The sequence below is a fragment of the Kryptolebias marmoratus genome, linkage group LG16, assembly GCF_001649575.2.
Source record: "Kryptolebias marmoratus isolate JLee-2015 linkage group LG16, ASM164957v2, whole genome shotgun sequence".
NCBI lineage: Eukaryota > Metazoa > Chordata > Actinopteri > Cyprinodontiformes > Rivulidae > Kryptolebias > Kryptolebias marmoratus.
This window is the reverse complement of record NC_051445.1, coordinates 13596946-13620180: the sequence shown is the minus strand read 5'-3', so window position 1 is coordinate 13620180 and position 23235 is coordinate 13596946. Positions and strand designations below refer to the sequence as shown.

The 23235-nt window shown below is 46.7% G+C and overlaps 1 protein-coding gene across 2 annotated transcripts; it reads right to left on the bottom strand.

Moving 5' to 3' along the window:
- Positions 1-325: 325 nt before the first annotated feature.
- Positions 326-22528, bottom strand: setd2 (SET domain containing 2, histone lysine methyltransferase). 2 transcript variants are annotated; one of them, XM_017426540.3, is made up of 21 exons: positions 22070-22528; positions 15147-15168; positions 11021-15000; positions 10809-10940; positions 10193-10321; positions 9821-9944; positions 9644-9721; positions 9451-9548; positions 9159-9291; positions 8884-9018; positions 8676-8804; positions 7510-8574; positions 7325-7373; positions 7003-7237; positions 5999-6716; positions 4972-5097; positions 4058-4194; positions 3870-3981; positions 2253-2327; positions 2068-2169; positions 326-1968 (listed from the first exon to the last, which is right to left on the bottom strand). In XM_017426540.3, exons 1-21 carry the CDS (start codon positions 22102-22104, stop codon positions 1807-1809), a joined length of 7776 nt encoding a protein of 2591 aa, XP_017282029.1. In that variant the 5' UTR covers positions 22105-22528; the 3' UTR covers positions 326-1806. The 2 variants fall into 2 exon arrangements, with proteins under 2 accessions (XP_017282029.1, XP_017282030.1); XM_017426541.3 differs by lacking the exon at positions 15147-15168.
- Between the last annotated feature and the right edge of the window lie 707 nt (positions 22529-23235).

The window sequence follows — 23235 nt, the reverse complement described above, 5'->3', positions numbered from 1 at the left end:
GCCCTCACTCCTAAGCAGGAGCAGGCGTCTACCCCCGAGGCGGCGTTGCATGCCGTCACTCTCTCCAGAAGGGACCGTTTTACTGCGGTCTGGAGCGCACAGGCATGGGGCTGGAGGAATGTGCGCCTGCACTGGAAACAAACGGAGGGGGGGATACAGAGGAGCCTCTCTCCACTCTCTAATGAAGGCAGTAGATCACTTTGGGTTTGCCGAACATCTGGCTCGGAGTGCCGTTCGCGCCACGTGCGTCGCAGGCCGGACGACCGGACGGGTCGCTCAGGCGAACCGACCCCCCTCTCCGCGCCGCACAGAAACCTGACGTAGATTTTTTTTTTTTACAAAAAAGAGTTTTATTATCTTTTTAAAATGTTTGTACACTCGGTATGACAATGTGCTTACACAATACTTACAGTAGAATAGGGTGGAACTTACTCTGTACATAGAAAAATAATAATAAAAAAACACCGACGACTGACAGAGAAAAAGGCGCGCGTCTCCCTGGGCGGTGGCGTCAGACAACCGGGCTGAGAGTTGGAGGGCTGATGTGGGAACTGAGCTGGTGAGGAGGGCACCTCAGCCTTTATCCTGCAAACAGCTGCTTCTTTTTTCTTTTACACATTATTTACACTTCAAATCAGGAAATGGCGAGTCCTTTTACAAAGTATTTAAACTATTAATCATCATATTCACATATAAAGCAATATACACACGTTGGAACTTTTTTTAATGCATCGTAACGGGCCGAGGAGAAAAAAAAATAAAAATAACAAATCTGACGGGCTAATGCTAAAAGAACTTCACTGTGAAAACTGATGGTTCGAGAAGAAAAAGGCTGACCGACCCGAGGGCGTCTAAGATGAGAACTAACTGTGGTAAAAACAGAAAAAAAAAAGATCAAGAAGCAAATTGTTAAAACTGCAATGCTACAACCTTCATTTTTAGCATCATTACTGGCGGCGCAAAGAAGTCGGGGAAGAGGGGTTAAAGATTAGAGAGAACAAAAAAAAGAACAGCTAAACAGCACATCAGTGATTTTAAACCCTGCTTTTTAAATATTAAATGGATAAAACCCCCTCTAACCCCCCAATTTCCAACTAGCCTGTCCCCTAGCTGATCCCTCGCTTTATTGTCAGTAAAAAGTTCATCCCGGTGAGGACGCGCTACAAGGAGGAGACGTGAGAAATGACCTCAGCACACCCTCATGCATTCGTACAACAGGCGCTCCAGAGTCTCATGGTGGCAAAAGAAAAAAAAAAAAAATGCAAATTTGGAGAGTGGAAGCTTGGACCTCCTGCAGCCCAGTGAACAACAGCACCAGATATTTAATCAGTAGGGGGGGGGGGGCTGAAACGAACCCGGGAACTGGACTGTTCTGTCATTGATCCTTTTGAAACAGTGAGCAAAAAAAAACATTTAACAAATTTGACCAAAAAAAGAATAAAAAAAAAACTGATTCATGTTTAATAATCTTCATTCAGGGCAATAAAGAGTTTAAAACCTGGAATAAAGGTGATCGTCTCAGGAACTTTTAAGAGCCAAACACACAAACAAACAATGGAGGATAAAAACGAGACAGTCTGTGATCGTATCTGTCTCTGTAGCACCCCACAGTGTCATCCTTCGCCAACACTGCGCCTTAGCGTAGAGTCCCGGGCCTCCTGTGCGATCCGCGAGGCCTGGGGAGATTCTCAGGGCAGCAGTGCAATTCTTGGGACATAAATATAAACAAACACAAAAACTACTTCACGGTTCAGGCTGGCCGGAGCAGAGATGAAGGAGCGAATGGAAAGGCGAGCGCTGAGCGGCTCAGTACACCTCCGTGTCCTCCTTGGGCCGGTACACGGAGCCGAACCTCTGCATGTACTTCTTGATGTACTCCTTGGTCTTGTGCTTCACGTTCTCATTGCACTCCAGGTCCTCGGGGTTCTTGCAGGCTTTCAGCTCCTTGTTCATGACCCCGTGAGTGAGCTGCGGCGCAGAGCAGAGACAATGAGCGAAAAAACACAACAAAAAAAATTTTAAAAAATCACACAGCTAAAACGCGTACGAGCGCTCGTTTTCTCTCACCTTCCTGGCCAGGTGTTTAAAATCCTCCGTGTTGCTGATGCGTCCAGATTTGCAGTCTGGCTTCCGATAAGGATTCAGACATTGCACTATGAACTGGGACATCTAAGGAACACACAATAAGAAGGCAAGAATTAATTTAGTTAACAAAACAACGACGATCTTCTGGATAATACTCCTGTTCTCACCTCCTTCCTAAACGTCTCTTTACTTTTCTTGGCCAGTTCGCTGGAAGTGTCTGCTTCGGCCGTCTTTGTGGAGAACTGAAAACACAAGAGAGGGAGGGGGGACAATGAAACTACTCCTGCGCTCAGCTCGGTCAAACACAGCGACTAGCTGTACAACAGCAGCTACGGAGGTCCGGGTGGCGGCCTTCAAGCAGCAGCTGCTCGCAGCTACTCCACACAAAGCAGAGATATCCTGTCAGGACGCCATGTCCAACAACAACAACAGGCAGCAGCTTAACAAAAACAAAACAACATGAAAATAACAGGAAACCTAAACAACGGCGAATGTTTTAGAAATATGGAACACGTCAAATAAGGCAGGGCTCTGCAGACAGTTAATATCTTACCTGTTGTAGGTAACTCTTTGAACGACCTCAGCTGGGAGGAACAGAGGTTTATTCTGATCGGACCAAAGTGGCTGTGCTGCCATCTTTAAACAACTCAGGAAGCGACAGCTTGGCAGCGACTCATTTACCTTCAGCTTCAGAAACGTTTCCAACATCAGATCATCGACCCGTTCAGCACTCAGCTCACTGTCTCCAAACTGAGGTCATTCAGAGAGAGATTTACAACCGGTACAGCTGCTGTTCTGCTCCTTTTAGCTTTTATCTAATGTTCTGCTCCTTAGGCTTTTAGCTAATGTTTTGCTCTTTTTAGCTTTTAGCTAATGTTCTGCTTCTTTAGGCTTTTAGCTAATGTTCTGCTTCTTTAGACTTTTAGCTCATGTTCTGCTCTTTTTAGCTTTTAGCTGTTCTGCTTCTTTAGGCTTTTAGCTAATGTTCTGCACCTTTAAGCTTTTAGCTAATGTTCTGTACCTTAGGCTTTTAGCTAATGTTTTGGTCCATTTAGCTAGTGCTCGTTTTAACTTTTAGCTAATGTTCTGCTCTTTTCAGCTTCTTCAGCAGTCCCTCAGGACTCAGTTGTTTCCTCCAGCAGATCAGATGTGCAGAGCAGCACCAAACAAACGTGAGTTTCCTCTGAAGAAAAAAACCCTTCATGATGTCCTGAAACATCTCCTCTTGTTCAAACTGGTTTTCCTTATATTCCTTCAAACGAGACAGAAGGACGAGGGGTCAATGTGGAAACTAAAACTATAAAACAAAAGACCGCCACCCAAATGAAAGCTGGTCCTTCCAGATGGTTTCCACTACAGCCACAGAAACAAACGAGGCAGCAGGAGAGGAGATAAGCTCAGCAGGACCTCCCCTACCGGCCTGCAGGCAGCTGAACTGAGTGGGCGCCATTTAAACCGTCTGTCTCCATGAAGCCATTTTGTGAGTCTTATTCATCAGTGAGTTTCTAACGCTCGCCCGATGTAGAGCAGAGGAATTTTCCCCGCTTCTTCAGAGACAGCTGAAAGTAATTATTGGTGCTGCATCTTCAATTACCGCGGGGAACAAACACTGTAATCACGCTCTGCATTTCAGCTCAAACGTTCTGGGAACCAAGTGGGGAAAAGAGGAGTCGTCGTCGCGGTAACGGGAAGTTTATCTCTCCTCTCCTCTCCTCTCCTAACACAACAGCACAACGTGCATTTCTGCACAAGTCAGCAAAGTGTAAGCAACGCCACAAAGCAACCTTGGAAGGGTTCTCGTCGTAGGTGGGCGTTCCCAGGTCCATTTCGGACTCGTGGTCCACACTCGTGCCGTCGCCGCTTCCTTCCCAGGTGGGTGGGTCCCACTGAGTTTGCCTGAAGCAGAAATGATATCCGGATTGTAACACACACACACAGGGACCTTCTAAGGACACAAAAGCGCAACACACACCTTGTGACGACATGGTAGTAGTAGATCTTGCCTTCAGGGTCCCGGGCCACTTTCCAGTTGGGAGGTAGGATGATGGTTTTGGGTTTGGGGGGGGAAGGAGGAGGGAGGTCGATCACATTGTTGGGTACAATCATTTCCTGGTGAGAAGAGGAGCATTAAGGAGAAGTTTCAGCGCGAGATGTCTGCAGCTTCTCTTTCTAATACGGTCAGATACGACACAACAACCCTGCAAGCTGATGGGATTTATTCCTTAGGTTTGACACGCGAAACCCAGATTATCTTAATAATTGTTATCAGGACTACAAGGAGATGTGACAGAAACTTTCCAAACCCTGACTATCCTCAGTATTTGTTTTATTTCAGTTCCTGGTGTGACTCTGTTTGCCTTTTTATCTGTGTTGTGTAGCAACAACAGCAGAATCTGAAGGACTGCTTCTCTTTATTTAAATAAGTCAAAGACTAACAAATACAGGAGACATCTGGGACCCATTCGACGCTTCCTGTTTAACTGGAGAAAGTCCTGAAGATGCATCGCGTTCAGACAAATGCTGCACCCTTGTGACAAAACGGAGACATAAAGCTGCTTAGAAATAAGAGTTTTAAAAGTGGAGCCTGATGAACACAACTTAAAGCAGTAACTCGTCTGTCCTGCTCACACAGGACACAAACAAGGACTGTGTTGCAGCTTTTGTTGTTGCTTTAACCACAAAGGATGTTGTTAAGTATTCAATAACATGATCTGTTGTACGGCTGACAAAATAACCCGACCCTTGTGTGCCTGCCTAAATGATCCTTTTGTGCTACTAGATCCAAAAAGCACCAGAGAGATCATTTAAAGACGACTCCAGCAAGTTGAGCTCATGTGAAGTAAATGGAAACCAGTGCAGACGAGTGGATTGGATTGGGTTAGGTACCTGCTGAACGGTTTGGGATGTGACAATGGTGGTGACCGTGCCCCCCTGCTGCACCACCACGCCCTGCTGATGACCAGGGTACACCGGCTGCCCATGCAGGTAGCTGGCAGCGGGCTCCGTGTAGGCCTTCAAACACAGAGCACAACTTGGTCAGGTCAATCCTGTCAAACTTCAGAAAACACTGCGTGCACAAACACACAAGCAACAGAACTCAGTGACTGCTTTGTTTAGTTGAATAACGTCGCTTTAAGGCCTCTGCATCCTCCAGGAGAAGTCACAAAGTCGGCTCTCGGTCTTGTGGTCGCGACACAAGAACAGTTTCTAACTGGGGTTCCGTCTGATTGGTCAGAAGTTGTTTATGCTGAAAAGCTGGTGAGCTTTAATGGAGTCATTTTGCTTCTGCTGCTCCTCTGAGAAGCAGCTGGAGGCTGTTAGAAAACACGACTGCTCCAGCAAAACTTCAGTCGGTTTAATAAACTCGTCTGGTCGCGGTGAGGGAAGCATAAATCTGTACGAGGACAGGAGAGCGGAGAAGCCGGCGGGAAGAAACCCGTTTTATGGCTGCAGGAGGAGGGAGGAGCTTCCTGGGAGCTCTGATCCGAGTGTCTCGTTGACGATGAAAGGTGTGTGAGAAAACGAACGCCTTGTGACCACGTGACCGCGAACCGACTTTTTGACATCTTATGGATTATGAGGGAGCCTTTTGTCTCCGGGACTATATTCAATCCTGCCTTCCAGGGCTGCAGGATTAGAGTAAATCGTGTGATTGAGATAACATTTGCAATAAACCCACACTGACTTTGCAATGCCAATAAAATTGCGATATATTGTGCAGCCCTATTTTTGTATATTAAATGCTAAATGTTGATTAAACAAAAACATCCATTTGATTACTAGTTTTGCCAAAGTCAGCTTAAATACTTCCAGGTTTCCGTATTCTATGTAAATATCACCCAGTTAAACATTTTGGAATCAGAAAGAATTTATAATATTGACAAAAACAAACTGTTGATCCAGAGAAGCCTACCTGTATGACGGGAGTGTTGGTCTGCGGATAGGCAGCAGGGATGCTGTAGATGGTCTGACACGGCTGGCCCTGGTAATAGATGGCTGTCTGTGTCTGAGCCTGCCCTGGAGCCGTGGCGTACTGCTGCGCCGGCTGCGTCTGCACAGTCACCGTCTGCTGGGTGGTGGGGTCCCAGAGCGTGGCGTAGCTCTGCTGGCCCTGCACCTGAGGGGCCGACTGGGCCGGGACAGAGAGGACGGCCACTCCCGCCTCCTGCGTCGCTACGGCCGGCTGCACAAACTGCTGTGGGTTGGCGGCGGGGAGGTTGGCGGTGGCGATGTGCTGGGACAGACTCGTAACCGGCGTGATCTGGGATGTGGAAGATGGAGAGGGCAGGCTCAGGTCTGAGACGAGGCGCTGAGGAGAGGTCTGTTCATAGCCGAGAGCCGGCTCGACAGGAGGGGTGGGAAGGAGGACTTTGCCCGCGTTGGGGTTGGAGGGATCCACGAAGGTCTGTATGGGGTACCCAGGAGGGTAGGTGATGAAGCCGGGGCTGGAGGCGTAGAGAGCGGGGTCATAAGCCATGGTTTGGAGCTGCTGCTGCTGAAGCTGTTGTTGCTTCTGGGCTTCCCGTTGAGCAACTTCCTGTTCAAACAGCTTTCTGCGCTCCTCTGTGGACAGCTTGTTGCGCTCCTTACCCCCACCTCCTCTCTGCGTCTTGCTGTTTGAAGGGTCAAACCTGTGAAACAGAGGAACCACAGCTGAGTGTCAAACTTCTACATGATGGCTGGAGAAACTGCACTTTCTGTGAAAAGACAGCTCTAATGTTAAGACCTGATTGACTGTGCTGACATTTGCTGAAAAGAAGCAGAGCACTAGCTAAAAAAACAATAGCAATATGGTAGCTGGAAGCTAAAAGTAGCAAAATGCTAGCTAAAAGCTAAAGGTAGCAAAAGAAAAACAAACGAATAGTAAGCTGAAGGATAAAAGTCCTAACACTCGTCAGGAATCTGAAGCGTTCCTGCCTTTCATCGGAGCGTCGACTGCTCCTCTCGTAGGATATGGATGGCGGCGACGGGGAGCGTCTCCTCCGTCGCTCGGAGCTGCGGGGGGTTCGTTCCGAGACCCGATCGCGGTCCCGCTCCCTGTCCCAGTCCCGGTCGTAGTCTCGGTCTCGGTCTCTGTCGCGCTCCTTCTCGCGCTCTCGGCTGCCAGATGTGTTGCGCGGCGTCAAAGCTGGGTCTCGATCGCGGCTGCGATCTGATGGGATATTTAACGGGTTAAAATCAAAAACACACACACAAAAAATTATCCTCAGCCAAAAAGGAAGCTTTGAACAGATCTTACCTCTTGCCTCTTTTTCTACCTGGATCTTTTTCGGTATCCTGTACACCTCCTAAAAAAGACAAATTCAACTTTGATTTTAGAATTTAAAACTCTTTCAGACTGATCACTCACAAACATGATAATATTTTGGTTTATACACACACATCATCTACAGGATTCAGCCTTAAAGGCGACTCTGAGCTCACCTTCAGGTCCTTCCAGCTTTCCAGAAGCCTGGCAGCCATCCCACTTATGTCCAAAACGCTGAGCTGGGGCTCCTGGCTCCTCTCGCTTTCCACATCCGAGACGCCTTCCTCTTCTTCCTGAGAGGGAGTCCCCATCACCGACGGCTCGACCTGCATCGCTGCGACCTCCGAGGAGACGGTGACCTCTGGCGTCTCTGAGCTCGGGGCTGATTCGCTGAGCTGAGACTCGGTGCTGGGAGGCTGTTTCTCAGCCTCGGGCGCCTCTTCATGTGTTTCTGCCGTCGCTGAGGGCTGCTCGTTGGGGACATTGGCGCCACTCGTTTGACTGGACTGACTTTCTGACTCGCTGTTTTGGTTAGCGGACGAGCCGCCCTCCAAACTGTTTTTGTCTGGCACCGTTCGGCCGTCCTCCTTTTCAACGCTCTCCTGTTCTTCGGAGGTTATTTTCGCCCCTTCAGCTTCATCTGTCTGACCCTCTCCCACGTCTTCTTTCATCTCAGTTTCCTTCTTTTCTACGTTGAACTCGTTTTTGTCCTCGGTGTCCACGCTTACAGGTTGCTGTTGAGCGCTTGAACCCGTCTCCATCTTCTCCTGCTTCTCTGGGACTGTTTCTTTCACAGACTCCTCCACGGACTCCTTCGCCGCGTTGGCAGCTTCGTCCGAATGCTCCTCCTTCAGCGGCTTTCCGTCGGAAGAGTCGGCATGCGACTTTTCATCCTCCTCCTCCTCGTCATCCTCCTCCTCCTCTTCCTCCTTCCCGTCAGATGCCTTGCTCGCATCGGAAAGAGCGCTGTCCAGGCTGTTTTCGCTAATGATTTTGAGGCGGCGATACACGGCCGGCTTGGAGGCGTCGCCGTCCAGCTCCGGAGCCAGTTTGGCGGAGGAGCCATCGGGAGTGTTGAGCGGCGTCTGGGCTCGGGAGGTGTTCTCGCTGGAGTAGCCGTCCATCTCGGCCTGCTGGGCGAGAAGTTTGGTCTGAGCCCACCGCTGAATAAGAGTCAGGACTTTGCTCTCCTCCAGCATGTTCTTTGTGGAGATGGGGAGCACAGCTAGGGTCTTCATAATCTGCAAGAAGAATCGGGATCTTACCGTGCGCCACAGAAGCTTTATGATTTAATATTTACCATTTAGTTAAAAGTAAAGAGGTTTTTTTAAACACATCTCACCTCTAACTGCAGTTTGATGTTGTTGGCACTGTTGCCTTTAGCTTCAGACAGCTCCACCATGAAGATCCATAACAAAGACAGCCCGTGGTGGTCTAAGAACTGCTTCAGGCACGATGGATTCTGGGTGTCCTGTGCGACAAAACGACATGTGAGCAAAGAAAGGAGGACAGCGACGGATACAAACAGGCATTGAGTCCTCAGGCCACACCTGTATGAGCTTGAGACAGAGGAGTTTCTGCTCCATAGTCTCCACTCGGACCATCAGCCTGCAGAGGGACACCACCTGCTTCTCGTCGTACAGGCCCTCTCCGTTCTCCAGTAACGCCTCCAGCTCCTCGTCCACCTGTGAAGGAACAGTGCGAGGCCACGTTCAACTTTACTTCAAACTTCTATCCTGGCATGGAGCCCATCATATCGAACCAAATCGTTAAAGCTCTGGCAGAGGCCCAGTAAGGCCGCCCACATGCGGTGGATCAAACTGACCGTGGTCAGGGCGCTCTTTCGGCTGCGATCTTTCTTCATCTTCCCGCCAGCTGCTCGAACACTAACTCTGTTCTCCCCACCAAGGAAGCCTCTGCAGCTGGGTGCCCCACAGAAGCATTTCTGTGCCTCTTTCCTGTAGGAAAAAATAAACAAAAAAAAAGACAGCTGAATCATTAATTTAAAAAATGATAATCACCGTTTTTAGTGGTAGGGTACCTGTTGATGTCATGATCATGCACACAAATGCAACAAAACAAACGGACGAGACAAGCAGCTGAGGGAAAAACTGTACCCATATCTCTGGAACTGGTAGTCAAACGTCAGTTCTGTTCCTGCGGTGACAGTTTTGGTGGTGAAGAACCCAACTCGAAGCTGGCCATTAACAGTCCACTGAAACAGAATTAAAAGGTACCATCAGGTAAGTGAGCGTCTGGGAAAGACCGCAACAACAAAAAAAATACTGAAAGCTTCTTTTCCACCTGTACCTTTTGGGTCTCACAGTTGGGCTCGCAGCTGTGGTTCATGAACCGAGAGCAGTTTCCCTTCAGCGTTGCATCAATGATCTGCAGAAACACACCGAAGCATTTCAAAGCATTCTCTTCAGCAAAGTGATCAAAACATGGTGAATTACTGGTCATTAGTTTCAACAAACTCCTACACACCTCATTGTTCTTCAGAGACATAAAATAGTAGTGGATGTTCTTGTTGCGGGCGTACTCTTTGACCCTCGTTTTGAACTCCTTGTGGTCCAACACCTCTCCACAGTACTCCAGGACAAACGTGTTTCTATGGGTGTAAAAAAATAAATAATGAATATGATCACAAAACAACAGTAAACTATAAAGTGCAGCACAAAAATTGAATTTTATTACATTTGGTTTTTTTGGCCCATTGCTAATGACGTTTTATTCTGATATAATTTCCAATACAGATCTTAGCCCTGGCATAATTAATCCTTTCACCCACTGAGTGCAAACGAACAAAAAAAAACAGTAAAAAGGACATTAGAGTGTGAAACTTAAAAATGGGCTTACGGAGGCAATTCTTTCGCTGCGATCAGCCCCCAGCCCTTGTCTTCTGTGAGGATAACCTCAAAATCTGCGTGCTGTTTCATCTGGAAGCGGCGGTTGGAGCAGTACGCTCCGTTCAAGCACCGTGAAGAGCTAAAAAACGAGAGAAAAGTGACGTGATTACACGTTAGAATCTCATCTTACAATCAGGTCTAAAATCTGGAAAAGGTAATATCCAAAAGAGAAGAAAAGAACAGAATCTTTAATGTCATTCAACATGTAAATAACATGAGAATAACGTCTGTTCTCCAGGTGGTCCAGGTTTAAAACCCCTGACAATAAATAACCTAAAATCCTTTAATAAATAGGTACATTTTCCATTAAATCAATTCTATCTCCTCGGAGGCAGAATGCACAGAGAAAAGCAGCGGAAAACATTAACTGCATACATTTTTTAACAAGAATGTCAAAATGCAGATAAAGCAGCACATCGGGGTACAGATCTATGTTGTCCTTTCCTATCTAAGAAACCTTTTCTGACTAGGGAGTTTCAGGTTTACAATATGTTAGCAGAAAATTAACTTTTCAGAGTTGAATTCTTCCGTTCTGCCCGACGGCTTCAGAAACGATAAGAACTCACCACTCGATCATCAGCAGGCGATTCAGACAGTCCTCCCCGCATGCCAACACTCCTTTGGCGCGCTCTTCCCGCGAGAGAACCGGGCACTCGCACTGCATCCTCTTGATGTCTCGATGGGATTTGCTTTTCTTCCTGCGGACAACGTTTGAAGAAAGACTTTCAGAAGGGAAGCGATGAGGTTATACAATGGAGCTGGCTGGACGACACTTTACCTCTCGGTCAGGTAGAGGTTCTCCTCGATCAAGTCAAAGTAAGGGGGCATCTTTTTCGTCCTGGAAAACTCTTTCCACCTGCTGGCGTCTTGGAAGTCCTGCAGGGTGAGCAGCGGCCTGCGCGCATCAGCCTTCCCCGAGGCCTCCTTGGCCTCCTTGGCCACGGCGGCGTCTCCCTGGCGCTCCTTTTTGCTCGAGGGTCCAGCTTCTGCCTCGTTGTCGGAGTCCGACTCGATTTCTGGTCGCCGTTTCTTGGGCGGACCTCTGCCTCTGTGGGGTCGCGAGCCGCTTTCCCGGGGGGGGTCGGGCGCGGCAGGGCCCCTGCTGTTGCTGCTTATTTCGTGGCCCTGCACGAAGCTGGACGACCCCGGAGTGTTGAGCGCGCCGCATTCAGCGGCGGATTTACTAAGGTTTGCCGACGACTTCTCCTCGCTGTAGTCGTCGTGGTCATTGGTGAGGGAATCGGGATGGATTTCACTAGAAGGGTCCTGATCGTGTGGGTGGAGGTAGAGTATTGAGTCACTTTGCGTGTTCGGGGATTGGTATGTGGAGGAAGCGATGCTCAGCCTGTGCTCCTGCTCCTTGCAAACGGCTCCTGGTGGTTTAGTGTTTGTTAACTGCAGCCCGTGGCTGCTGTCGGGCTGCTGGCACGTGCTGGTGGGTTGTTCCGGTTGGGAAAAGTCCCAGCCCAGGCCGGGACCGTTCTTGTCACGGACACTGTCAGATTTGGAGAAATCGCCGTGCTGGTAATGCAAGTTCATCTGGTTGCCTTGGCTACATACGTCATGTTGTTTGAGCCTTTGGTTGCACTGTTTGGAATTATCGAGTGAGTGGGCAGTGTGTGTGGCACCGGTGTGTGGCTGGCCGCCGCCGGCGCTGGAACCCTCCGAGTGACTGGTGCTATCGATCATATTGCTCTGGGACTGACACAAAACACTGCTGTTGGGCGATTCACTCAGACTTGTCCTCGTTGTGGCTTGTGTTTGCTGTGAGCTAACCTGGTTTGGGACTTCACCTGTTGCCCCGGCCAGGTGGGAAGTGATCACAGGAGTGTGTGGAGAAGCGTCCTTGTCCACCGCTTCTTTCGCCAGGGAAGAATGCTTTGGTATCACCACCACAGAGTGAAACTGTTTTATAGCCTTGTCACAATCCGAATCGTACGCCGAGTTGTCGCTGTCGTCACTGGGTATTGCTAACGCGTCCTGGGTGACCGCTGGTCTCTTACTCGGCTTGCTCCTGGATATGTTCTCCCTGGAGTGGTTTTCATCCGCATCGCCACTCTGGTGTTGTGCATCTGCAGCTGGGGTGATCGGTGACGGTGTGTCGTTCATGTGCGAAGGCTCGTCTGTGTTCGGTTGTTGAGGAGCAGGGGGTATTAAGTCACAGTGGTCAGTGCTGGTGCTGGCTTGCCAAGGCTCACTTTGGTCGTCGTTCCTACAGGTCACGGGAACGCTGTCCGAGCAGACGTCCTGCTCAGACATCTGTGTCTGGTTTATTGGTTTGGAATGTGTGGAATCTCCCGGCTGCATATTGTTGTTACCGTTAGGCTCCTGTTGGCTGCTGTCTTTAAAAATGTCTATTTTTTTAACGGGTATCACTTTTTTCACCGTGGGCTTACTTTCCAAACAAGCAGCTTTGTTTGAACTGTCACTTTCACCCGCGTCTTGCCCAACGATGTCCCACCGAGACTTCCTGGTGGCGCAGCCACCCTTTCTAACGTCGTCTTTATTTTGCTGTCCTTTCGTCGGCTGACTTTCAGTTTGGAGACACGCCGAATCCGATGTAGGTGACACGCTCGTGTCCGATTGCTTCTCAACACTCAAAGCAGTTTGTGGCTCAACGTTCTCTGGTTTAGTGTTTTGCTGGACATCAGGTGTGACGGGTGCGTCTAATGTGTCCAGAGAGGATTCTGGCGCAGCTGGACAGTCTGAAGCGCTCTTTTCCTCCTGGCAAATCAAACTTTCGATGCTTTCGCCCGAATCTGTAGCAGCTGCACTCAAGTTCACACGTGGTTGACTAATTGAGAAACAACTACCGTTCACATTGTTTAAATCTTCAAGCGTGACCCTTGCACATTTCAGGATCTCACCTGAGGTTGTAGCTGAGGTATTTCTATTTTCTATTTCAAGTCCTGATTTTGTTTCCTGCCCTGCCTCGGATAAAGACTCTAGCAAACTCTTGTCAGCGGGTGTTACTGGCTCCTTACCATCCTGATCGCTGGGTTCATTTCCGCCTTGCTGGGAATCGGACTTTTCTCTGTCGCTCTGACAACCAGACTCCGTGCTGGCGGCACTTGTCGGCGCTTTGTCAGGGCTGTGAAACATGTCGATTGATTGTCTGTCGTGTCTCGGGGATTTCACAGAAGATTTCGACGGGGTTCTCTCTTTTGAGTCTGGCCTTCTAGATTTCTCTTGAGAGTCTTTACATTTCTCGGAGGAGCCGACGGTTTTTGACTTGTTATCTGCCTCAGAGTCACTGGAGTTGCTTTTTTGGTGCCTGTCGTGTGTTTGAGACTGGGTGTGCACACTGGAAGAAGACGATTTGGTGTTGGTCTCCGACTTGTGATGACCGCTAGATTTACGATAACTAGAGTCCAGATCTGGAGAGCGCTTGTGTTGGGAATCGGAGTCTGATAAACGTTTTGATGTCCTTTCAGACTTTGAAGTTCTCTTATCATACTCAGAGGAGTGAGGAGACTCTCCACTTTTAGAAGATTTCTCTGATTTTGAGTAGGAAGATGATTGTGAGGCCTTATTGGAGCTGGAGTAGTTGGACGACCTGCTGGAGGCGCCTGCTCTCGTCCTCGATTTCCTGTGGTCATCTTCAGAGTCGGAACTATACCGCGTTCTGTCGGTGCGAGAACGAGAACGCCGCCTCTCTCTGCGCGGGGAGCTCCTGTGCGATCGTCGATCGGACTCGTGATAGTACGATCTCTCAGAGCGGGAGCCTCTGTCACATCTGGACCTCTCCGATCTGGAGTGAGACGAACTCGTTCGAGACCCTCGAGATCTGGACCTCGACCTTGACTTGGACCTCCTGCGATCCCAGTCGGATCGAGACGAGTGCAAGGACGCGTTCCTGGAGTCGCGCTCGGATTTGGAGTAACTAGAAGACCTTTCGTGATTCTCTGAACGCTTGGAGGAACTTCTTTCTCTCTCGCCAACGTGTGAATTCGAGGTAGACCTTTTCACATCTTTGCTTCTGCTGTCAGAGTTCGTTTTGTTTTTTGAATCGTCTGATTTGCGGCTGGAAGACGCGTGGGCTAAATCTCCCTCGGATTCGGAGCAGGGCGGAGCACTGTCCGACTGCGACCTGGTTTTCCTTTTGAATACGCTACTATCTTGATCATTACTGCTGGAGCTGTCGCCATCTTTTCCAGGGGGAACCGGGGACTTCTTTAGGCTGTGGTCTTCACTTGTCTCAGAGGCTTGAGGGTGAACATTTTCAGAGGGGCAGACGCTGGTGACATTCTGAGGCTGGGGCAATGGGAACTCAACGTCGTTCTTAGCTGGTGACTTCGGCGAAACCGTCGATTCAGAGGCGTGAAGCTCCTCCGATGTAACAGGCGTTGGCTTCTCTTCACACACGGACACACTAAGAATCTGCTTCTTAAAATGCATCTTGGCTAAGTTCGTTTTGAGTCTAGTTGAATAGGACGATTGAGAAAGTGTCTCCGGGGCAGATGCTGGCGCAGAGTTTTGCTCTGTTTTGCTGCTCGAACCCTTCCCCCCTTTGTCCGACGTTGACTGTGACAAGGCGGACAGAGGCTCGGCGACAGCCGCATCAGGACCGGCAGAAATGAAGAAGGAACTCTGAAGAGGCTTCTTTGTCTGTGAGAAGGTGAAGGACACTTTCTGACGACCCTGATCTTCTAGGTTGACTCTCATCTTGGTCCCTTTTGGTAAGAGATGGTTGGATAATATGACTCTCGGCGATAAACTTTTTATTAGAGCTGACTTGGACAGGCCCTCCACTTTCACCTACAACAGAAGAGAACACCCCCACCACAAATAAAGCACGTTATTTACCATTATTTAAAAATGCCACCATCAAAGCAAAAGCTTCTAAAGTGCTCATAAAATAAAAAAAGATATTCAAAAGCACTGACTTCGTCAAATGAACTTACCGAAGCATCACTCCCTTCCTGTCTGCATATATTTGAGAAAATCAATGAAACACGAAAGAGAAAAGGCAGAAATCAGTTTACAAAGTTCATGTCACAACATATAAATACGATAAACATTTTTCCAACTTGAAAGTAAAAAGTGACATGTAACAAGATGGATGGCATGCAACAAAACTAGAGTAGATTCTAGCCGAGCAGACCCACACGACAGTTTTTGTTGGAGCCTTAAGCTCCGTTTTTTTTTTTTTTGTGCACATACAGTCGAAGTAAGTTACTATTAACAAGTAAGGGTGTCGGATCTTCTGATGTACAAATGTGACATGATACGCACGACTTCATTAAAACTCCTACGCTAAAGAACAGGACACTGGGTGACAGCATCCAAAAGAAGAGAGGGGTAGATCCAGCTCCAGAAAAAGATCAATTATTAGCTTTTACTTGTTTTACAAAACCAGAAATGCTCAGGAAGGTCTTGACTACTTCACCCCACGAAACTTTCAGACAGGTGTTTTAGCTTTTTATCAGAGCAAGATGTCAAAACAGAGGATAATGTTAAGGCACTCAAAGGTTTAAATGAAATCCATATGATAACAGAGACAGACAGTAGGGATTTTTCCTTTTTTTTTTTAAATGCATAGGTGTGATTTAGAATCCAATATTTGGGATCGAAAAACATACCAAGCAGATGACTAATACGCTGAAATATCATATGCCGTACTTATTTTTAGAGACAACAGAAATTCACCTGCTGGGGAAGCATCAGCGGCGTATTTGAATGCACGCATACCGTTCTGGATCTATTGCTGTACATCCTGCTGATCTCAAACAAGTCAGGCAACTTTAAAACCAGTCAGATCACTCTGTAATTGAGCCTGGAAGGGTACTATATCAGAAAACCACAGCAGTGCCACTGTAATATGCTCACTAAATGTAAGGTGATGTATTTTGGTAATCACACTGCATTCTAAGATGTTTGTCTTTGAACCAGCTTATAAAATGTTGCCTTCATCATTAAAAATGCTCAACTTTTCAGTGAGTGAAGCTCCACGGAGAATAATGATGTGCTGAAACAGCTGCGAAAGAAAACAGAAACCTGACCGCGTTGGTGTCATGATTTGTTTTCAAAGACTCTCTCAATCACAGGACTTTGCTACATCGCCATTTAACCAGAGTTTAAACCATTTTCAGCTTGTTTTGGGTGAATTATTTGGATATTTGGCTTTTATTTCCTGGCTTTACAGATAATTAAAGACGTCATCTGCTCAGATTGTAAAACTTTAAGTTCAGAAATGCTTCAGAATTTTAGCTGTTTGTCAGACCGCAGCTTTTAGGCAAAGCGATCAAATCGCAATTGAGATGCAGACAGAAAATTTGATCTAAAGCGCCTAAACGGAAACATTGCTTTGACCTCGCAGAACACGCAACCTTTTAATCCGCAGCTCCCCGAATCCACCAGGTCAAAATGCAACCACAACATAAGAAGATTAAATGTAAACATTTAGTCACTTTGCTGGCGAAGAACTAACTACAGAACCTGTAAACGTCATAAAAAGAAGACTTTCGCTGATTCCCTCCATGCTATTTTTTTGCTTTTGGGATAGGTTAATGTTCTGTCTTACTTCACTAAAACGCCCCTTCGTTACACATTAATAGAAACGGCTTCCAAAGACAAAACTTTAACTCAAAGCCATCGTTTTTCCTTGTTAACTATTGAAGACTAAAGAAAAACATACGAAACAAAAGAGTAACTCACAGACAAAACAGCTTGTGAGTCAACTGTTTAACTACTTTAGGTCACTTGAGGTTCATTGAGTGTAAATTTAAAGCTCCAATTTTCATATCAAAATGCTAAATTTGAAGCCCGTTTGTACTTTGAATGATATATATTACATGTATTTATCTGGGACCGTTTGGTAATTGACCAGTTATTAGAAAAACAAACAAAAGTAGTCCAAATATAAAATGGATATGTTGCTTTTTGTTCAAATGTGTTTTTTCTCACTCAGGGTTGTGAATGCTGGGCAATAATTAGGTCATTTCTTCCCTGGGGATTTCATTTCTCCGTTTTTCCTTCTTCTGACCTTTGAAATTAGACATCTCTGCGGGGACGTTTGTGTCATATTAAAAGAGCCAGAACAAGAAGCTCCTAATCAAGTTATCACCAGTCTGGACCTACTGTAGCATTAACCTAATCCTCTTTTATTACATTAGATTATTGTTTCAAGTAATAGTCGTGCTTTTTTCCTTTTGTCTCTTCGCAGCTACCTCTTTAAAAAGCTGTCTTTTAATATAAAAATCACGAGGGGATTTGATCAAGTGGAAGGTGATTTAATTATATGTCCTTGCTTGGCTTTTCTTTTCTTTTGAAACTTCAAGTAACCGCACACTGACCCTCGCGCCAAACAACCTACCCTCCATTAACAGCTTCAGATAAATACCTAAAGAACGTGAGGATGTGTCAGCAAGTCTTCATGCAAAAATTAAAAAAATAATAATTAAGACAGTGTCCATGTTAGGGGTTGAACCAATTAGTCGACTAGTCGACTCTAGGACGTCTCGCGAGTTTTTACATTTCATGTCGACTAGTCGCAGTCATGTGATTGCCGGTGGTGACAGCCTGTGCTGATCTGACAGCACAGTATACGTCACAAGACACAAGAAAAATAAGTTAATACATTAGTTTAAATGATATGTAGATGGATGCATATTTGTGGTTTTACAGTGTTTTTAAAAGGAGATGGAGTTGCAGCTGCAGTCAACTACAAAATACGAGCCGTCTAAAACTCGCCCCCTTCCCGCTAAGGATGTCACTTAGCCGGCTCGCGAGTGTCTTTGTCACGACGATCTAACTAATACATTATGATGTTATGTTGCTGATTAAATAAAGATCTGTGGTAATGACAGCTGCTGATTAAATAAAAGCCTGTAGTTGGTAATGACAGTGTATACTTGTCTGACATATATATAGCCGTGAGTTCGTGCTAAGAATGACACTTCGTGCTTAGAAGTGTCATCAGATCAGCTGTCAGAAGTGTATGACAGTCTGACAGCAGATCTGACAGAACACTGGCTACAAAATGGCGTCTTCAAAACAGATCGAGGACAAGCCTGCATCTTGTCAAACAGGTAGAAATTCGTCAACAGTGTGGAAATATTTCACTAAAGATGACTCTTCTGGTTTAACTACCGTAACATGCAAAATCTGCAAAGCTGTGCTGAAGTACAACAAAAGTACGACCGCGATGCACAGTCATTTGAAAAGGCATCCGCTAATGCTAGCTCCTGAACAACCGGCTCGATCCAGTCAGTTGTCAGTAACTTCATTCATGAAACGCCCAGCTGTGACAGGACACCGGCGGCAGCAAATCACAAATTTGCTTGTGAATTTCATTGTCAAAGACATGAGACCACTAGCTGCTGTCCACGGAGAAGGATTTAGAGATTTGCTACAGTTTTTCGAACCTAGCTAGGGGTCAATATTTGCCGTGAAAATAGCTAATAAAGCCTCCAAGTAGTTGTGAAGAGTTTTTGCGCTTACGTCACTATGACGTCACCGCGACTAGTCGACATCGACTCGACTATTATCATGATGTAGTCGACCTTAAAAATATGTAGTCGTTCAACCCCTAGTCCATGTAGAGGACAGAGGTGTTTTATGTCTGTAAAGCAGAACAACTTGGTGCTACAGTGCTCACCTTTGACACTCTTCTCTTACTCAACAGGTTTTTTGATTCAGACTGGGATAACCAGACATTTTTCTTTATAAAACATGTTCCACGGCTCAAGGGTACTGGGCACGGCTTTGCAAACTACTTTCTTCTTGCAGAACAAAGGCTGCGTGCAGAGATTTAACGTCGCTGATCGGTGTCAAATCAGCTCATTTGGACTCTCAGCCAAGGTAATACTAAAGCAAGTACCTGATACAGGGTACTACCTACAATGGAAAGCATATAGAAGCTAAGTAAAGGTGAGATACTATAACAGAAAAAGGCCAGAAAAGATCAAATAAGTCTCGGATTTGGTGAAGACTTTGAGATGAAAACATCTTAACAGTAAACTGTGCCAGGAAAAAAATAAAGCGCACACACTGTAGCTATGATACAGTACGAACTCCTTGTTTATGCCAGTGCTGTCTAATTCCTGATCTCTGACTTCAGCAGAGCGTCCATTGAGAAACTCGTCAAGGATTAGTGGGCCTGAAGCGGCTCCTGGCCAAGAATAATCCAAATCAGAGAAATGAGCCCTCCAAAGTGATGCCACACCTGACAAAAAGAAAAATAGGTTTGCAATGAACCTCGTCTCTTTAACCCACAACAGCCTAAAAGGGGATAGTTCAGACGTTTTCAAAGTGGCTCTTCTGTGGCGTGTTTATGAGTTAGACGGCAATCGGAGCGATACTGGTTTGGAGAACCGGGGAGAAGTTCTCGAGGGCGGGTCAAGCTAACAGCTATCCGGAGGAGTGTTCCCAATAATGACAATTTTCCACCTTCAAAAACGACTCAGATTTAACGGCTGATTGGAACACTTAAGGTTCAAAACAGAGCAGTCTCTCCAACCACTATGAATCTTTTGAGCTTTTCGTTGTTTTTGATGGCCGTTCCTGCGCAGGTCCTCTTCTGGAGTTAACTTGACCTCGCTGAGAACTTCTCAACGTCACGCCGAGTTCGCACCCCGACTGCTCCAGAAAATCTGAACTGCTCCTTTGAAGCTACTCTCGGGAAGACTGCACTTTTTAAACCTCTGTAACATTTGACAAAAGGTGCTAAAATGCATCAGTTAATCTGTTCATATGGAGAAATAATAATTAGAGCTCAAGAACGGCTTTGTGCATCACAACGCCCATTGCACGCGAGACTTTCGTGCTGTTTTGGCTGGTCGGACCCCTCCTGATTTCCTTTTGCAACTTGTGCGCATGCTGCGAAAAAAAACGGGCGAGTCCGCAAGCAGGTTGGTTTATCCAGGCACCTTTAGGACTCAACTAGACCTGTGATCATACACTGCAAGTATATAAATGTAAAAGGAATACTTAGAAGCAAAGCTGAAACTGTGTAGTTATTTCTGTGTAAGAAAAAGAGATTTTAACAAAACGTCTAGTGCCATTCCTGCTGTGCAGCGGCGCTTTTGTTTCTCCTTGACGGTCTTGTCCTCTTAATCTGTTCGTGAAACCTTTGCAAAAACAAATCATCTTCAGGTCACTTCTGAAGCTTCAATTTCAGAATCCTATTCGGTGTTGGTGATGCGTCGTCTTTTTACCTTGACTACGCCTTTGTACCTTCAAACCCTGTACCCCGTAACACACCAGACAGCCTCCAGTTTGGAAACATTGTGGCTCGAGAGGATAATGAGCTCCTGGTAACTCGATGTTTAATTTATTATAAGTCTTATGAGTTGATTCGAGACCGCTCCGTGCAGTTTTTTATCCTTTACATCCTGTTAACAATTTGTAGAAACATTTGCACCTACTTGTCTTTCTTTAGTTATTTAACAGTTTGATAAACTGAAGAATATATATATATATTTTTGCCTTAATTTATCCAAGCTCTTTTATTAGCATGATGCTTTTATTATTCTAAGCCATGTTTTTTCCTCAATGCTAGATACGTGTAAGGTTTCGGGATGAAAATATGCCCCCCAAAATATCTTTTTTCCGGAGTACCTGTTTAATTGTGCTGGCAGTGTTTCTACAGTCCACACACACACACTGTCTCGTGGTCAAATGCTGGCACGTCTTCCTAAATTTCTCAGCTATCTGTTCCTGCCCTGTAACAATACGTACGTGTGGTTATCAGCTTCAAAACAGACATTTCTCTATCTCTCCCCCCCCAGTTTGGTGGGCTGTTGTGCTTTAATAATGCTGCTGTCTGAGCAGACAGACAAGAGGTCACGCTTGATGGGAAGCTTAATTGTCAAAAAAAACAAAACAGAATGGAAACATGGATGCAAGGCAAGACGAGAAACGTCAAAAGGGCGAGCTGATGACTTACAGAGGAACAACATGCTTTGTGCAAAAATGGCTTCTTTTATTTTACGTGAATGACCACTTCAACAGTGACCATTTTAAACAACAACTAGGGTACTAATGGCAGCATGGTGTGTGTGTGTGTGTGTGAGACAGAGAGAGAGAGGGGGTGGATCCAGCCAAAACATGGCCTTTAAAAGGATGAATGCGCCCACTGTGGAAAACGGACATTAAATGAGTTGCAAACAGATTCCTTGTGTCCAGATTTCCCTCACAGGCCGTCCTACACTGTATCTGAACAAAACGCAGAGCACGCAGATGACTGAGTTTCAAAACTAAGCCGTCCACTCGTGACCCAAGCTTTAAAAAGTGGAGATATCCAGGATCAGCTCGGCTAGCTCGAGTGCGGCTAGCACGGTGAACCTCCCGGAGGCCATATTTTCCCCAGAAATGTTAGCATTTCTGCTGCGTTCACAATAATGTCACAAATGCTCCGACCGACATTCCCGTGAGCGCTAACGCGACAAGCGAGGGGTTCAAGTCGCAGTTTCTTGCCGGGTGACATGTCAAATGAATCGCATTCGCAAAGAGAAACCAGCCGAACGAACTCCCTCCAACACCAGGAGCTAGCGTTAGCACCGCTAGCAGCCCCGTGTGTGCTAACGCGAGTGTTTCACGTTATGTTTTGTCGATGTTTGACAGAAAACAACAGCGTTACGTCACTGTGTATATATATTTTTTTTCCTCCAGTTGCGACAGCTCGTTCTGCTTTTATTTTTCTAAAACACGAGGGATAGAGCTTTCTATTTCGGGATACATTTTATTGGAATCTGCCCACCCGGCTTAGCTTAGCTTAGCTCGCAAGCTAGCTGCTGGTGTTTTGTTGTGCTGGTGCGATTTCGCCAGAGCTAAAGAAAACCTCCTCCACCACCCCCAAACTCGGCGTGGTTCACTCGGTACTCACTTTACGACGTGTTTAAGGTCGCAGGGTTCCCCCATCCTCTAAAAAAGCCGGCACTCGTCCCCTTGTGAAACATCAAGCGCACGCAGACGTCAGATCCATACGGAGGTGTCGGAAACGACCGTCGGCTCGGCTGCTCCGGAGCTGCTGCTGCTGCACCTCAGCTCCGGCACGGGGCAACGTCGGTCCAAATCCAGCTGCTAGCATGTGCTCAGAGGTACCGGGGCACGGCGTTCCAGGGACGGATGGGGAAACAAAAGTGCCGGGAGGTCACTCATGAAGCAGGCGCTCGGAGTCGTTCGCATGTTTTTTGTTTTTTTTTTTTGTGAACGAGATCCCAGCGGAGCCCCCGGAGCGTCGCTGCCCGTCTGCGGGATCACATGACGAGAAAAAAAACAAAACAATCCCACAGCTGGCGCCAACACCGGAGAGAGTCGAGCGGGTCAACACGGGAAGCCTCCCTGCGTTCAGGAACCGACAACTAGTAAACAACAACAACGATGACGAGGCTGTTGGGGAGCATTGACACGATATGACAGAGAGAAGAAGACAAAAATAACTTCATAACCTGGTTGGTTTGTCGGTCAGCAATACAGAATTAAAGGGGCTCTTTGTGAAAAATTAAGTCAAATTAAAAAGAAAAGCTACCCTGAACTACGTCGAGTGGTGTAGTTTGAAAGGGGTTCAGTCCGGTCGTTTTCCAGGTTTGTTGAACGCAGTTGCGAAATGCGGGTCCACGCTCAATGTAAACACAGCACTCCGACGAATCTGCCGGCTTTAACCCTTCCCGTGGCCTTCGGGTCAAATTGACGCCAAGTTATCAGAGGTTCTCTAACTCTATTTATCTCTCTCTCTCTAACCTTGATTCATACTCCGCAAGAAGTGAAGAAATTCTGCTCTCATCAACGTCTCTGTGGGACAAAACTACGTCCCTGGTGTGATTGGTCAGAACTTTCATGTAGACTTGTTTTGTTTCGTTTTTTTAAACAATGCTGGAGTCAACTGCTCCACTAAGGAGAAGCTGGCCAAGGCTGTTAGGAAATACGGCCATCTTGATGACCGTTCCAGCAAAAACATATAAGTTTATAAAGACCGTTAAATGGCGAGGAGCCCATGGACGAAGACAGCACAGAGACACAGACACCTTTCTGTGGCTGTGCTGGCCAAAC